The sequence below is a fragment of the Hoplias malabaricus genome, chromosome 4, assembly GCF_029633855.1.
Source record: "Hoplias malabaricus isolate fHopMal1 chromosome 4, fHopMal1.hap1, whole genome shotgun sequence".
Lineage (NCBI taxonomy): Eukaryota > Metazoa > Chordata > Actinopteri > Characiformes > Erythrinidae > Hoplias > Hoplias malabaricus.
In genome coordinates this window covers 54450391-54468492 of record NC_089803.1, presented here as the reverse complement: position 1 = coordinate 54468492, position 18102 = coordinate 54450391, and the positions used below count along the sequence as shown (strand labels likewise).

The window sequence follows — 18102 nt, the reverse complement described above, 5'->3', positions numbered from 1 at the left end:
TTTCATGGCTTTCAACATTTAGAGGTCTCTCCATCATCTTAACAAAGCTGAGCCACGACAAAGAAGATAAGAACAAAAGAGGGGACACCTGAGCTGTTTTGGAGTGAGGCACTTAGGGTGTATTCACACCTGTAATTCCTATTCTGTAAGTAGGTTTCCCATTGGTTAGGAAGAAGGTTTAGTGCATGTTTCTTTTCTCTTTCTCATATTAGCGGCTAAATTTTAACCTAAATCTAAATCTAAATTTGTTTACCTGCTCTGCTACGTCCAATATGCAAAGCAGCCCATGCAGGAGCTCCGACCAGCTGCGTACACCCGATAGGCAGGTGAGAAGACGCCCTTGGTTTGTTTCCCACATACAGAGCCAGGGCTGCATACAAACACCTGACCATTTTCCGACACGCGAACAGACCCGAGACCTAGAAAATTGTTAGGTAGCATTCTCTGAATATTCTACAACGTGTATTGGATTACACTTAATAAAATCGTGAACAGCGCCTTTAACTTGGCCGGTTGACCATGAAAAAGTGCCCTGTTTTCCTCTTTCACTATCACACAAAGCAAAAGTTCAGTAGCGCTCGGTGCATCCTGACAGCCCAGAGAGCTGGATGTAAATGTGAGATGAATAACTCTCTGTGGATCTGAGGGACTGTGCCAGTGAGGAGCCGCTGGATCCGAGGTAATGTGGGGTCTGTGGATTGTGTGCTCGGATAAATCACAGCGGTGTGCTGCTGCGGATTATGAAATCGCAATCCCCCAACTGCAGACATGATCGTGAAGAAAACCCCTCCCCCTCTCAGAGCTCAGTCCTAATAATAATGAATCCTTCTGAAGGGTGTGTGTGTGTGTGTACAGGTTTGTGTCAGGCTTGTGTTTAAGTGTTCCAGTCTCTCCTTCATCACACTCCGGCCAACCCCTCCGCTCTCTGAGCGCGAGCACCCCCCCCCCCCAACCACCACCACCACCCCACCCCTCCTCTTCCTCATGCTTCATCCCGAGCCACGTCTCCTCTCCGCGCACTGAGAGAGAGAGAGAGAGAGAGAGAGTGAGAGAGAGAGAGTGAGAGAGAGAGAGTGAGTAAGACACACGGAGAGAGGGAGTGAGTGCGCGCGCGTGAGGATTTTCTTTTCTCGGTCCCCGTGCACCTTGTGGAAGAGGCGCGCTATGCGCGAGGAACCCGGCGGGCCGCGTGCCGCGTGCAGCGAGCGGATCCGCGACCGCGTTTAACGCAAGCAGCGCGGGAGCGCGCGCCCTGCTAGCATGATAGCCGTGTCTTTCAAATGCCGATGTCAGATACTGCGGAGAGTGGACAAAGGTATGGTGCGCGCGCTTTCTTGTTCTTCTCTCTCTCTCTCTCTTTCTCTCTCTCTGCACTCGTTACAGAACACCCCCAACACACACACACACACACACACAGTTGTTCGCTCGCTCTCTTGTTTCTCAGTGCGCTGGGAGCTGCTGTGCTGCTGTTACTGTAATGCAGGCGCCGCTGTTTGTGTGGACAGTGCAGAATCTCATCAGCCCCGGCTCTTCACTCCAGCTGTTTGCACTGCTGCTGCCCCCGGGCAGAGCCATGCGCTGAAACGCTGTGGGCTTTTGTTTCTTCTCTCTCCGCTGAGAACCATGAATATTTACAGCCAGAAGGCGACCGACTTTTTCCCGCTGTGTCCGTTGAGCTTTTTTGGAGGCAGAGCTTCCCAACATCTGTCATCTGCTGCTGTTCCAGACCGTCCTCTTCCTGCTCTTCAGAATTCTTCCAGCCTGGTTTGGAGCTGGTTCAGAGCCTGATTTAGAAGTGGTTTGGAGCCTGATTCGGACCTGTTTTAGAACCTGATTTAAGGCATGTTTACATCTGGTTTGGAGCCTGGTTTAGATCTGGTTTGGAGCCTGGTTTAGATCTGGTTTGGAGCCTGGTTTAGATCTCATTTTGAGCCTGGTTTAGATCTGGTTTGAAGCCTGGTTGTGATCTGGTTTGGAGCCTGGTTTAGGTCTGGTTTGAAGCCTGGTTTAGATCTAATTTTGAGCCTGGTTTAGATCTGCTTTGGAGCCTGGTTTAGATCTAATTTTGAGCCTGGTTTAGATCTGGTTTGGAGCCTGGTTTAGATCTGGTTTGGAGCCTGGTTTAGATCTGGTTTGGAGCCTGGTTTAGATCTGGTTTGAAACCTGGTTGTGATCTGGTTTGAAACCTGGTTGTGATCTGGTTTGAAGCCTGGTTTAGATCTGGTTTGGAGCCTGGTTTAGATCTGGTTTGGAGCCTGGTTTAGATCTGGTTTGGAGCCTGGTTTAGATCTGGTTTGGAGCCTGGTTTAGATCTGGTTTGAAGCCTGGTTTAGATCTGGTTTGGAGCCTGGTTTAGATCTGGTTTGGAGCCTGGTTTAGATCTGGTTTGGAGCCTGGTTTAGATCTGGTTTGGAGCCTGGTTTAGATCTGGTTTGAAGCCTGGTTTAGATCTGGTTTGAAACCTGGTTGTGATCTGGTTTGAAGCCTGGTTTAGATCTGGTTTGGAGTCTGAATTGTACCTAGTTTGAAGCTGGTTTAGATGTTATTTGAAATGTGTTGTAGATCTGGTTTGGAACCTGGTTTAGATGTGGTTCAGAGTCTCATTTGAAGCTGGTTTGGAGACTCATTTAAATTTGGTTTAAATCTGGTTTGGAGCCAGGTTTGCAGTTGGTTTGGAGCCTGGTTTGGATCAGGTTTAGAGACATGATTTGGAGCCTTGTGTAGAAGCTGGTTTTGTGGTAGTGCATTGTCTGGATGCTTACTGTAAGTTCCCACATGCTTCTGTTTGTTCCGTGTTGAAGAAATGGAGCAGGAAGCACTCGTTTGTGGTGTGGAGTGGCTTTTACTGGAGCTATTTTTGCTGTCAGAGAAGCAGAAAAGCTTGATGAGCCAATTAATTCTTTGTGGACATGCTCCCCCTCTCCCTGCCCTCCCTCCTCTCCCCCCTTTCCCTCCTCTCCCCCCAGCTCAGATGTGTGCTGGCCAACTTGGCTTTGCTTGAAAGACGCAGAGAGTGGTGGACTTGTCATAAATAGTTCAAGTTATCTCCCTCCCTCTCCTCTCCTCCTCCTGGGAAGCACTTGACCTTGATATCATTAGTAAACAGCCCCACTGTCGGCATGTGCTGAGTAGAAGGGCTGAACAAAGATGTGTTACATGCAGCTGCACATCTGCCTCCTAGCTGGCTTCCCAGTCGCAGCTACGACCTCAATTCTCTCTCATGCATGAGAATCATAGCCGCTTTGAAGAATGCATGCGTGATGTATTTTTCCAGTCTTCGGTTGTGCCTCGTTAACTGTGGTCCCGTACTGTATATTCCAGTAGCTTTACAGAAGCCGAGTGTATGATTCACCATATGGAGCCACAGTCCGTCACATGTCGGCTCAGTGAGGGGAAGAGTCACTCGAATGAGTCAGTGAGTCGTTATGTCAGTGAACGTCACCAAATAAAAGCACTCAGGAGGTGACAGCCAAAAGCTGATGGAAGTTGACGGAGGTGCCGCTGTGATTTTGCCCCAGTCGGCCAGTTTGGCACCGAGTTTAAAGCAGAGAGGTAGGTCAGGGATTGCGTAATTCTCTCTAAATCATAGATGTTCATATCGTAATGGGTGCCAGCTCATTAGGTAACAGAATTATGGGCTGTTCATGTCCAAAAATTGGCTCAGCTTTAACAGGATTGGTCGATTTATTGATTTATTTTATTATTTTGGTTTGTTTAGCTATTTATTATCATTCTTATCTTTATTATTTTTATTATTATTGTTTTGGTATAAGCACACGGTAATTAATATGTATACGGCCTATGTATATATTTCCTGAAAAGCCGAAAAAGGATAGCTGTCCCGTTTAATTTTTTTCCCCCTCCAGCGTCCTGTTGCATGTCCCACTGATGAATGTTCCACTCGTTGGCTAGTGCTATGTCTTAGCCTCGTGGAGCATCTGTCATACTGGTGGCATTTGCTGTTCCATGCTCTGTCAGCTTTACTCCTCTGCTTTGCCCGTTAGAGAGCATTCACTCAGAAAATGGAAACCGGGACCAAGGTATTGCTGCTATCTTCATTTCAGCGAGGCTCCAGATATCGGGGGGCGGGGGGGTATTGTGTTTATTTTTGTTGTTTTAATTGCTCCTTTTGGTACCATTTTAATAAAAGACTACAATTGTAAAGGTTTATAAATGGTTTAAAATCGTGTGCATTGCATGGTTATTGATTAGGTTGTAAACCCCTTGAAGGTCATTAATAATTGTTCGTAACGGTGACCTCTTTTTTGTCTACATGAGACATGAGAATGTGAATCTGTTGGTGGTTAATTCATTAATTAAATAGTTAAACTTATCAACAAATATGTGATGAAGCCAACAGGCTTAATGCTGAATGATGGAGAACACAAAGTATGGTCAGTATCCGGCAAGATCTGAGGTTTAACAGTGTAGATGGATATGGGTTCACTATTTGGCAAACAACAGTCCACCGTTGCTCTTTCTATCTGTGAGTTATAACTGATTAATAATGACTATTAATGTATTAATAACATAATAACTATTAATAAAGATTTTCAACCATTTATAAACCTTTGTAAGTGTAGTGTTATACTACACACACACACACACACATGTACACACACAAATTAATTGATTTTTTTTGTTTTGTTCCCTGTGTAAATTCCACACACATCCTCTCACCTCTGCAGTCTCTGTGCTCTACCAATTACAGTAAAGGTCAGAGACCACCATTACATTTTTTTCACACCCACTCAAAACCACTGTTATTTAGTTCTATGTAGTCAAGAAGGAAACATACATACTGTGCAGCTACACATCCTTTCAGACCCATAGCAACGCCCTGGCTTTTTGTTTTCCCAGTGGAAGAATGGCCATAAAAACACCTACGGCTTTATTCAGTCCTGAAACAAGAGAGGAGCTTGATGAACTCATGTTTATTGAAGATGAAAGCTTTAAATAGTAATCTGCTGAAGCTGTTCATCTGATGAAGACACATTGGGTTTGATGATCAGCTCTGTGTCTCAATTCTGGATTTTACTTCCCCTTGCCCACTTCGCCTCGTCACTTCCCCTGGAGGGATTTAAGGGTCGTTCCTTTCTTTATGAACTGGAGTGTGTTATGTGTCTGGAGTGTGTATGTGTCTGGAGTGTGCCTCCGGTTAAAAGATCTGTTAAAATATTTGTGTGTGTTCCCCATGCTGTGAGCGTGTGAGTGGCCTTGTGCGATGTATGCGCTACACACTCCTGAGTGGTTAGTGGAAGTGGACAAGGGCAAGTAAAAGTCAGGACTGAAACGCAGGGCAGGGTTTTTGTGGTTGTGAGGGCTTAGTTAGGGCTTAAACCGATACTGATTATTAGTAATCAACAAAACCATATTCTGATATCAGGGATCGATATTTTTTTGCCATAAATATGATGATGTAAGATGAATAATCACAATAATGCTAAAGTCTTCCCCACAGATTACAGTACAGGAGCAATGGGGGGGTGATTAGAGAAGACCCTGTGATTAGGGAGGACCCTGTAGTTGTTTTGGTCTACAATTGATTCAGCGTGTTCGACCACTTTGTCGGTATGGATGCATGTTGGTAACATCTAGGAAGGATGTTTCTCAGATTTGCGTGGTTGAAAGATGCAGACGCTCACTCCTGTCCTGAACTCTCTTTTCTTCCAGTGAGATACAGAGTTGAGCTGAAGGTTTTATTATTTGTTTTTAAAGTTGTACCTGGCTTAGCTCAATTATTCTGAAGCCCTCTGCTTCCAGTCCACCTCTCAATCCCTGTGATCTTCAAACCAGTTGCTTCTAACCGTTCTACATTCTCGGATAAGGTTTAGGTGTGCGGGCCTTTTCTGCTGCTGCTTCAAGACTTATTCTTTTTACTTACCCTGTGTAGATATGTTTAAGACAAATAAAAACATACATTTCCTCCAAAGCATTTGAGTCCTCTGAAGGATTGTGTATTTTGTAACTGATTGTTCTGTCCCACCATCCAATGTAGTGTTTTCTGTGAGTGTGTGTGTGTATCAGTCAAAAATTTGAACACATCTTCTCATTAGTGATTGGTGGAATAGGGCTTGTCACTGTACAGAACTGTGTACCAGCCCCTACCTCTGCACAACCCAAGTTATGGTCTCAAACACATTAAGAAGGGAGAAGTTCTACAAATGAACTCTTGACGAGGCCACAGCTGTTCACTGAACACCATTCCATGTGATGACCTCATGAAGCTGATTGAGAGAACACCAAGAGTGTGCAAAGCTGTCATCAAAGCAAACAGTGGCTACTTTGAAGAATCTACATAATTCCATATGCATTCATTCATAGTTTTAATGTGTTCCATATTCATTTATAAAAAAAAGCACTGAATGAAATTCAATCACAGTATGTGTAAAATGGCCCAAAACAAAGGAGAACCTCCCTGAGTGGGCGTGTCCAAAGATTTGACAGGTACCGTCTGTGTGTCACACAAATATCTGTTGATAATAGTATGCAGCATTTCGGTTGATGCTTGTCTTTGAAATGCTTAATAAATAAAGCTCCCAACAATGAAACTCTTATTCTTATTCTTTTCATATAGCAACTCCATCTAGTCCTTAGCAACCATGCTCACCGCAGCGTAAACATTGATAATGTAAACAGCTCTGCACATAATCGTCCTCTCCTGGTCTGCCCAGACCCTTAGTTTCTGCCCACTCAGAAGCACATTAACCCATCTACATGTGCTCCCTTCTCAGAAATATTGTCCTTTAGTCTAGCCCAGGTGCTTGTTCACTTGTGCTCGCCACAACTACAATGGCACTTCAAGCAGGTAAGCTGCTCAGGGGAATCAGAGGTCTCCCGGCCTAGTCTCTGTAGAAGCCCATGTTTTAGCTCCTGTCACTGAGAAACCTTGCATTTTCCCCTTATTTCCAACAGTGCTTTGTGGCTGTGCTTGTGTTTACCAGGGTGCAACATGTTTTTTTTGCTTCAGGGACCGGTTGGATGTGAAACAACACTGACTAATATGTAAAGAAGCACCTTGTAGTGACCTGGAGAAGCTGCAGTGTCTACTCACACAGGGCTGTGACTGATCTGGAGGCTTGTCTGCATTGAAGGCCGTGGGTGTGTGACACCCAAGACGTAGGAGTGGAAGCTTTTCATACCAGCTAGTGTGTAACTTGTTAGCAAACGAACTCTTCCACTGTGCAGGTGAATCTTTCATTCAGTGATTTTTCATATTATTTACAAATGACAATGAGCAAGACAAAATTAGTGTGTTATTTATTGGGTTTTTGCAAGAGATATATAGATAGCAATGTATATGTCGATTATATCGGCTATTTATATTCTGTTATAAGACTGACCAAGCGATTCAAGCAGCTAGTACTATAGAAAAACTTAGCGTCTGTGGTTTGGACATGCTGTGTTTTGACTATAATTAAGATAATAATGAACAAAAAGGAGTCAAATGTAAACACTGAGGAAAGTGTTTGTGTGACGAAAGCACAGTCACACAACAAATATAAACAGTGCTCAAAAAACAAGAGAGGAACAAGCTCCCAGCAACATTAGAAAAAATATCCCAGCTTTAACACTGGAGCATATTTACAGTACAAGCCTCGTCACTGAACTATGAGGGTCAAAAACACAAAAACTAAATAACCGTTCATTAATCGTAATTGTGGTAAAATGTGCAATTAATCGTGATATTGATTTGCGCTCGTATCGCCCGGCACTAGTTTACAAGCCGATTCCGATAAACAGCTGTGATCATTGGTTACGCTGATAATTGTTTGACCTTAGGATTTTCTAATTTTTTCTTTTTTAAGTTTTAAAGTTTGGCAAATTATTTACTTATTGTCTTTTGACTTTTGATTCTAACACCAAACTTCTCAGAAAAACATCCATTTACTGAAAATAAATGAATGGAGGTCTCAGACTATTGCACAACACTGAATTTGAAAATCATACTAGCTCTCTCTCTCTCTCTCTCTCTCTCTCTCTCTCTCTCTCACTCTCTCTCTCTCTCTCCCTCTCTCTCTCCCTCTCTCTCTCTCTCTCTCACTCTCTCTCTCACTCTCTCACTCTCTCTCTCTCACTCTGTCTCTCTCTCTCTCTCTCTCTCTCTCTATGCCTCTCTGCCAGGGCTCTAGGTGGGCTGTTTCATCTTATATATTCCAGGCAGGTCTTAGATGCTGCAGTGGCAGTGTGTTCCAGCTTATGCGAGGGTGTGTGTGTGTGTGTGTATGTGTGGGGTAATATTTATGCACATGTGTATGCGGGTGTGTGAATTCTCACGCTTGTGTGAATGTGTGCATGTGCATTCACATCTGTTTGTGTATCCACTCCTTCATGTAAATATGTGTGTGTGTGTGCCTGTGTGTTTTTGTTTACTCCTCCTGTCTGTCCACATCCAGGCTGCTGGTTTTATTGGCTCCACACCATACCTTCTGTAATAATTGGTATGCTAATGGCTCTGTGGCACCCATAAAAGCAGTGGCCATTTCCGTTCCTAGACAGTTGTTGTGTTGCTGGACCGTGCTGCTCTGTGCTCACAGCCATGGCGCCCCTGCCATTTCTCTAAAAAAAAAAAAAAAAAAAAAACAATTTGCAGCAAATATCGCGGCTTGTTGAGCTGCATTAGACCAAGCTGCTAAGTGCCTGTCCATACCATGACTGAAATTACCACCAGCTCGAATACTAGAAACAACAAGAGATGACAAGTAATGTGTAGTACAGGAAATATCTTGCACTGGATTTGAGAGGAATGGGTTTACTCTTCTCAAACACTCACTGGGGTTATTGAAAGTCTTCAAATACATGTTCTCTGTAGGATCCTTAAAGGAGACATTCTTTTTTTCATTAGTTAACACAGTTCTCTGGGATCTTATGAAACATCTGTGACATGCTTTTGTCAAAATTCCACAAGGATCCAACAACACTGTACCAATCTTACCCTCTCTAAACAGCCCTGTTCAGAATGACTGCTTTGATCAAGGTCTTGAACTTGTTTTTAGATTTGTTTTCTCAACCTGGCAACCTGTGTGAGTTCTGAGTCTTGGGGTTGTGGGTGGGGTTCTTCCCAGTGTTTTAAATTTGGACTGCAGTCCCCATGTTAAACACTTGCTGTCAGTATTACAGATTGCTTCTTTAACATTTTTCATTGTCTAACATTTGGGGATTTGGGGACCTTTCTGGTAGAAGTGCATAACACTACGTTTAATATGGATGGTTTATGTGGCAGATCATCTTATTTAGATGGATTCAGACTTAAAATTACAATCATATTAAAGATCTAAAGTCTAAAGCAGTCTTGCTTAAGGCTCTTTGGTGTAGCTTTTTTGTGCTCATTTCTAACTGATAGCTGACATTCATTAACGGCCATTGACTCTTGCCCCTTGTTCTCCAAGATACTGGACTGCGCTGTCAATCTTTAGCACGTCGTGTTGTAGCTAATTGGTTACTGTGTGGCCCCAGAGGTGGGGCTAAGAACCGCACGGCTGGCCACTGATGACAGAATTGAACCCTCTGACCTTCATTACAGACCACGCTGATGGGCAAAATGTTATTCACCAAAACTGAACAGAGTCAGGACGGTGCGGTGGCGCAACAGGGTCCTAGGGGTTGTGGGGTCCAAACCTGCTCCAAGCGACTGTCTTTGTGTTCTTCCTGTGTCTGGGTGGGTTTCCTCCGGGGGCTGTTTTCCTCCCACTGTCTAAAAGACACACATTGGTAGGTGGATTGGTGATTCAAAAGTGTCCATAGGTGTGAGTGTGTGTCACCCTGCGAAGAACTGGCGCCCCCTCCAGGGTGTGTTCCCCTGCCTTGCGCCCACTGATTCCGATTCAGTTTTATCTCCTCAGACTGCCACACAAATGGAAAGTAAAGTTTTCTTGTCCACCATCACCAATGTTTGTGGATGTTTCTCTGCAAATGGTGGTGTGTTGTGCTTGTATCAGTGCTGTATTTCAATACTGCGTGGCATATGTTATGAATAACCTTGTCAGAATTTCTGCTGCAATAGTGAGAGTGTACTTCTTGTTGCTCAGTTTATTTTAGCTCAGGCTCAGCTGTAGTTGGTTGCACATGTCGACATGATGCCATGAGTTGATTCATGAATACGGTAATCTTTTTTTCTTTTTTCATGCAGCAGTTTTGTTATTCTTCTTTCTTAAATAAGTAAATATAATTGCTGTCCAGAGAAAAATGTTTTAGAGCATTTCTAGTGGTCCATTCATCTTGGTATTTTCACACAACTAAAATAGAGATATGTTTTTCTTTGGACAGCATCTTTACACTTTATATGAGCTTCTAAAGAGAACTTGATCAAAACATGTGTGACATGAAGCATAAAAGAATGACGTACTATTGTCATGATACCTTCATCTGTTTAACACTGATCTTGCATTTGAGACCTTTCAGAAACTTCAAAAACCAAGCCTATTGATCTGGACCTTCTTTTTACACTGTGTGTGATGCTAATACTATTTCAGGCTTTACAGAGTGACTTACAGCAGCACACACACACACACCGTGATTCTGTGTTTGTTGCCACCTGACTCATTAATACTACTTTAAATTTTGCTTTGCTACGTTTTTTTAAAAAGTTATTTGCTGCTTTTATATTTGGAACATTTATATTTGGAACACAGTCAACTGTGTGTTGACAACATATACCTAGAAAAGATATGCCATGGCCACCAGCGTTGCTGATATTACAACATTTCTTGTAATGCTTTTAAAACTCTCAGTAATGTAAGATCCTCACTGCTGCAAGTTGGATAATGTCTGTGTACATCACTTCTGTAAAAGCTGTGGGAACAGGTCTTCAAATAGCCTTAAGAAAGCAGTGGACTTTGATTGGGCTTGATATAGCCACTCTCAATTAAAACTGTTTAAAAGTGCTTGCTTCAGATTCTAGTCTTTCACATTGGATGAGGACATTGCTTTGCTTTTTTCACATATATTTACCCACAGCAAGAGCATCTGTGTCCATCAAACAAATACGCCATTTTTCTCTTTCAGAAGCTGCTGGCAGAAGGCCTCTAGGTACCAGCCGGCAGCTTCACAAGCTCACAGAGTCATAATAAGGCTGGCGGGGTTTTTTTTATTTATTTTTTATTTTTCTTTTAGGGAAGAGGGACACTAGGGCCTGTGCTGCATCTCTCTTGCTTTCATTCTGCTGGCTTGCGGCTGTCCTGCGCTCCTCTGCTCCCTCTGCACTGCTTCATCAATCCTTCACTCCTACCTGACAGCTGGATGGAGCCCTGCCAGGAGGAGCAGAAGCAGGAGGAGCTTGAGAGAGGGCCAGAAACTGCAGCATCAACCAACACAATGAAATCTGTGAGCGAGGGCCCATGAGCCGTCGGAGCAAACTTTGAGGCCTTTCATCATAATGGAGTGATGGCTCACATATTTCGTATAAGCTTCATATGTTTAATTCATGGGTAGGAGGAGAAATCTGCTGGATTTTGTGCTTTGGATAGAAAATTCTGCCCAGATTTTCTTGTTTATAGCAAGCAGTCATTATATCAAGTTATTCATTCATTCATTATCTGTAACCGCTTATCTAGTTCAGGGTCGTGGTGGGTCCAGAGCCTACCTGGAATCATTGGGCGCAAGGCGGGAATACACCCTGCAGGGGGCGCAAGTCCTTCACAGGGCAATTTAATTTTTAATCTCATTTTCCATGATCATTTATTCATTCATTCATTTCACTAACTGCTTTATCTTATTCAGAGTTGCACCTACCTGGAGTCACAGGGCGCCAGTCCATCACACACAACTTTTGAACAGCCAATGCCCCAACCAATGTGTGTCTATAGAGTATAGGAGGAAACCAGAGCAACTGGAGGAAACCCACACGGACACGAGCAGAACACACCAAACTCCTCACAGTCAGGGGTCGCGCCAGGGTTCGAATCCACAATCCCGGAAGACTGGAGCTGTGTGAGAGTGATACAACCTACAGCAAAAACATGTTGTCCACATTAGGATTGATCAATGGCTGCAGGATCTCTAGAATGTGCATATGTTTGTTGTCACGATTTGAGTTTATGATATACAGAGTAAACAAATCTACAGCGCAGAAGATTATGTATACATAATACATTCAATGCCACTGTCATAGCAGCGTGACAAAACACGTTGAGTAATGATATTATGTCTTGTTTATTACATGCGTAAAAAAGGTTATATGCTTGTATAAATTTGTCAGTTTTGGGGTGGAGGGGTGGCACTTGCAAAGCAAATGAATGAGATATATATCGAATGCTGCTTATAATTTCACTGTAAAGGTGATTTGTCACTTTAATTGGTTTTGTTCAATAACAAGTTGCACTGAGTTAAATTCAAGTGGAGCTATGCAAACAAAAGATGGGCATGTGTGTCTTAGTGGGGCACTTCAGAAAAAGATTGGGAAACACTGGTTTAAAACATACTACTATGAAGGTTATTAGTATCATAGGGCAGGAGTCCTAAATTGATATCACAATTATATGGGGATTAAAGTAGTAATAATTCAGACATGTAAAGTCACCACGGACAGTACTCCAGGACATATCTAGTTCTGCTTGTGCATCTACTTTGTGTTTTACGGTAGAACATGGGTAGTCTTCTCTTAGTTGTAGATATTAGTTCTTCAAATAAGCTGGATTCCAGTGGCACTAACATACATTGGTGCTGTAGCTAAAGAGGTTGGTCTAATGCTCAAGGTCATCAGATTAAATATTAGTTATCATTATTTGGATCCAACTGGACAGTGAAACCATGGACAACCTCTGGAGCTAACAGCTGGGCGGTTGATTTAGCAGAGCACGTTTTAAAAATGTCTATGATTCACATATCACTACAATAGCAAGTCATGATTATGCTGAAGAGAGGTAAGGCCATCAAAGGCCCAAGGCTCCTTCTGAGCTGAGGCTTTTCTGGTCTCATTATAGTAAAATCACTGCCTAAGAAATGACTGCTTATCTGAACAGAAGTGATATGCCACTTATGTTTACAGTCTGAGCCTTTTTCACTCAACTTTGTGGACTCCAGGGGCTTTTTCAAAGGTTAAGTGTGATGTGATCGTTATCGTTTTTGTGATCGATATCGTTTATATATATATATATATATACTTTTTTTTTTAAATACACTTTTGACCAAAGGCTCTGTTCCAGTATCACGTCTAATACATTCTGAAATGTCAACATTGTTCTCCCAAGGACACTTTGTCCACAGCATAGTTGAGAGGAGCCTTTTCACTAACTGTGGCATTTTCAAGCATGATTCTAAGATTTCTCTCCTAGGTCCAATTAAGTCATTGCCATTTTTGTGGCTGGTTCTGGCAGCCCAAGTCTGCAGCACTTCAGCCTTCATGTTCAGCCCTGGTGGAAGGCCCAGCTGCTTTTTCCAGACCTAGTCTGGATTTGGAAAGCCTACCCCAGTCCATCACTTTAGCATAATTCCCTCTGTCTGCCGAGCACGGGGAACTGCAGCTGTCGTCCTGGATTAGACTCATCCTGCACAAATATCACACCCAATTTAGGAAGGACCTATACAGCCTCTTGCTAGCCAAGTGGAAGCCTTTTATCACAACCTCTTCACACATCCAAGCACTGGGAGAATCCTGATGCAGGACAGAGAGCAACATTAACCTCATTCTGTGCTAGGTTGGTTACCAAATTATGCCAAATTTTACTGTTCTGCATTTTTCTCATTCATCACCAGCATTCCATTATATTTCCCCTCTGCTGTCTTAAAGGGAACGCCTACGACTGTGGGCAAACACAGATCTCTCAGGTTTGTTTACGTTCAGAAGCTACATGCAAAAATAATCAATATTAATACAGCAGTATCCTCATCTTGGTACGTGCTTTTCCACATTTGGAGGTATATATGTTGTCTAAAGTACTACAGGTGCCATTTCTGCCATCAGCATACAGAGAGAGGGAGTCTATATACAGGACCGAGATGCAGCAACTGTTGAGGAAACAACATCTGACTTTTACAAAAAGGGTTTTTTGATTACGACCATCATCACCTTTAAGCAGCATTGACAAGCAAGTGGCATTTGTGCACTGAAGGCTTGGGAATATATAATTTATTTATTCATTTACTTATTTTTTTGATAAAAAATTGATAAAGTGATAGCCATGTGGTCGGTGGGCATGTGATGATACCTGATTGGGCAAACTACCTGAAGGGTTTAATTATCTATGCTCCAAATGTCCATGTTAAAACCAGAGCACAGAGTCATGAAAACAGAGCCCAGCCAAGCTGTGAGCCAACCCAAACAGCCGGCACTCACTCTGCCTCCGCAGGCTGGGTGTCAATGGATAAAGGACTCTTTTGGCAAGCAGCAGTACATAAACATTGGCAGTGCTTGAAACATTCGTTTAAGTGCACTTGCAGGCATGCAAATACATATGAACGCTTGACTTTGCAAAAAAAAAAAAAAAAAAAAAGAGAAAAAACAATTACAAAGGGTTTCTCCCACATACTTGGAACAGGTAGTTTTGGTCCAGTGTAGAGAGGCCAATCTCCACTGAGTGATTTTTGTGCTCAGTGAGTGAAAGGGAAAAAAAAAAGTCACAGTTTACAAAAACAAACTTTTCATATGTGCTTTTTGCCCACACTAATCCCTCCATTTCCAGCAGCTGTGTGGGTTTTAAGTTACCAAGAACAATTCTGATGGAGCGCGGTCCCTCTGGGAAGGAATGCAGCATCCTGCTGTGTGCCTAACAGAGCTTTTGCTGGGGAGTGGGGAGGATGTTTCCTGTCATTCTCAATCCTTTGCACGGGTTATCTCCTGAATTCTTTTGGAGAGCATATTCGTTGTGGGGCGGGGGGGTTGGGAGGGGGGTAATATGCAACTACCCCCACCCATCCATTTACTATCTTTCCTTTAATATTCTTTTTGTTGTCACTCCTACAGTCAGCAAACATTGAAGTCATTTTGACAAAACACTGTTAAATCTACGGCGTGCTACTCTAAGATAATGTGCCATTAAGCTCAATCTCAGACAGGCAGGGCTTTCGCACGGCATTATGCCTCCCCTGTTTTAGCTCTGAGAGAACTTCAAAGAGCTGCTGGGTTATTAAGAAGTGTGTTTCAGGCAATTTCTGATATTTTGCCAAGGTGCCTTGCCTTTTGCTAAAGATTCAATACAGTCAATACGTACCCTGCTCCATAACCGCAGTGTTGAAGAGTCAAACTCATTAGGTTTTTTTTATAATAGTTATTCAATTAACATCAAAGTTGCCTCTCAGTTTGCCTTTCATTTTATTAAGTGATTACACCTCTAAGCTATATCTCACAGTCAGTTGTTCCCAGGGGTGGGCTGCAAGGGGGACCTGGGTCAGCCTCTCTCAGTGCGTGTAGATAAGCTTGAAAGAGGGGCATCAGACAGTGTGTTGAGAAACATGAAGGCAGGGATCAGCCTGTGAGGAATTAGCCACTTCTCTCTTTCTTGTTCCCCCTGCTCAGCAGGAAGAACCCTCTGTCGGAAGAGCTGACGTTTGAAGCCCCTGACCACTTCTAAGGCCAGCTGTGTGCCCAGAACTCTTTCATCGTCCAAATAATGAATATTCTCATATTGCACTAACGAGTGCGCTCCCACTCTCTCTCAGTCCCTCTGAGTTGACTTTGGATTTCATGCATTGTGGAGTAAAATGAGATTGCATTGTTCTTCTTTGGCACAAAACGTTCAAGGCTTTGTGGCCTCATCAGCATGTGATATTTAATTACCCAACTTCAAAAGACTGGAAAATTACAAGTGCACATCAACGCTTGAGGCAGTTGCACAGAGCATTTGGGTTCTCCACAAAGCCTCATCTTTCCCATCTGTCTTTATAGACTTTCATCTGGGTGCCCACTGGTCAAACTGTACAACCACCTGATACCATTATGAGATCAAACACCTCTTTGTGGCCAGTGTAGGATGTGGATGTTTCGGCCTTTCCATTTCTCAATGCTGTTAAATTATCTTGCCCAATTTACCACTGAGTTCAGTTATTACAAAAGAAGTGAAAAGTACAAAAAAGGCCTGGTCCTAGTCTGCGTTTTAGTATACGGTAGGAAATATTTCATTTCTGTCGGTTAAATTGTACGAGGCTGCAATACATCAATGTCATGGAGCAGTTCCCGCAGTGCTATTAACTTGTCACCATTTGGAAGCAAAGAACAACACGACATTCTGAAACAAACATGTTTATACAAACAGTGTCAGTCTTATTCAGGGGTGTCCCTGACACAGAATGTGTCCCACTTAAAAGTTGCTGTGCCCCACTAAAATCATGGTGGTAATAAGTACATTTATCCTGGATTGCTGAGTAAAATTATATGTTGTTCAAATTCTATACGGGCACTACATTTCCCATAAGGCCCCCAGTGTCTTTCCAAATGTTTGAGCATGCCCTTCAGTTTACTTCAGTTTTTTTTGTGCTGATTAATGGTCATCCATATGTATTTTAAAGTACATCAGCCGGGCAGCAGACGAGGAAATAATAATTCATAGAGGTATATTTTCGTTATTGAAACATGTAACCGTAAGCCCTACCAAAATACACAATACACCACTAACGCAAACAGTCCCTTCCCACTTTAAATAGTCTAATGTTAAGAGCTTGTTAACATCACCCAACACAAATTGTTCATGATGTTTAACGTTGTTTATTAATCGTTCAATTCTAAATCATATTTAATTAGGACCGGCAGAATGTACCTAATTACATACTGTCAGAGGAATGTGGATGCAGTTTTGACAAAATGTGCAAAACTGAGAAGATATGCACATAAACAAAATTGATGCATTTAAAGAAACATTGGGTAAATTAGGTGTTTTAGCTATGCCCCAATCCACCCCCACCTCCTCCACTGCTGCAGAGTGTAATTAGTTTGTACAGCACTGTCCTGAACTCAAGGGAAAGTGGAAGGGAGTTGTGTGGTTTCCTACACTCCTCTAAAATTACATAGTGCAGTTTTTGTTGTGGTGAATTTTGTCAAGCAATAACAGAGGGTCAATTACAGGTCAGTGGAGCATCCCAGTGATTTTGAAGCTGTAATTGTATGGTAAAAATAATAGAGATATAAAAAATAGTTTTTTTAGTGTAAGTTGGTTGTTTACTTCTCATCTATGTCAGAATAACTCTCACTTCTCTGTTAAATCACAAACAGCCTATGCCCAACTAAACTCTGTGTGCGTCCCAGTACAAAAAGTAGTTTGAACATAAACAGAACTTCTCTGTAACTGGTTTTAGTTCTTTGAGTTCCTAAAGCACTGCAAGCTGCACCTAATGATAAGGTTAGATGAGGATGTGGAGTCCTCACTGAGCCTCCAGGTGCAGCTCCACCACCAGGTCCTCAAGTGCATGCTGTAATCTGGGTCACAACTACCCCATCCTCTCTAATAGACTCAGTGGACCAAGGGCAGGTGCTGGTCTTAGGATGACTCATTTTCTACTTGCTGTCCAGTTGACACAGCGTATGCAGGTGCTTCTTTGCAGAGGTATGGGATCGCCCTCGTTGGTGAAATTCAGTTAACCTAATATAATATGTTTGTGGGGCAGCAAATAGTACAATTTTAGACATTCTCTCATGTCTGAGGCCTGTTGCTGAGGCACAGAAGCACACACTTGACCACATTAACCTTTCACTTTCTACTGACATGCTTCCTAAGAGCTGAGGACACCTGCTCTGTGAGCTGGCTACCACAAAACATTCTGAAGAAGAAGAAGAAAAAAAGCTTTTAACCATGTAGTTTCTCATGTACTCTGCCTTTCACGTTAGGTTTTTTCCTTCTTCTGAATTGTTAGTGGTAGCCAACTCACAGAGCATGTGTCCTCTTAACCATTCATTCATTCATTATCTGTAACCCTTATCCAATTCAGGGTCGCGGTGGGTCCAGAGCCTACCTGGAATCATTGGGCGCAAGGCGGGAATACACCCTGGAGGGGGCGCCAGTCCTTCACAGGGCAACACAGACACACACACACATTCACTCACACACTCACACCTACGGACACTTTTGAATCGCCAATCCACCTGCAACGTGTGTTTTTGGACTGTGGGAGGAAACCTGAACACCCGGAGGAAACCCACGCGGACACGGGGAGAACACACCACACTCCTCACAGACA

At 42.9% G+C, this 18102-nt stretch overlaps 1 protein-coding gene across 15 annotated transcripts in view; it reads left to right on the top strand.

Moving 5' to 3' along the window:
• Positions 1-18102, top strand: part of grip1 (glutamate receptor interacting protein 1) — a 401866-nt gene that overhangs the window by 248862 nt on the left and 134902 nt on the right. The window contains exon 1 of one of the 15 annotated variants that reach the window (XM_066667720.1): positions 1103-1315. The exons of the other annotated variants lie outside the window; for them this stretch is intronic. Coding sequence (XP_066523817.1) covers positions 1261-1315 — 55 coding nt within the window. The 5' untranslated portion in view covers positions 1103-1260. Of the gene's footprint in view, positions 1-1102; positions 1316-18102 lie in introns of those variants that run through there. 15 annotated transcript variants of the gene reach the window in all.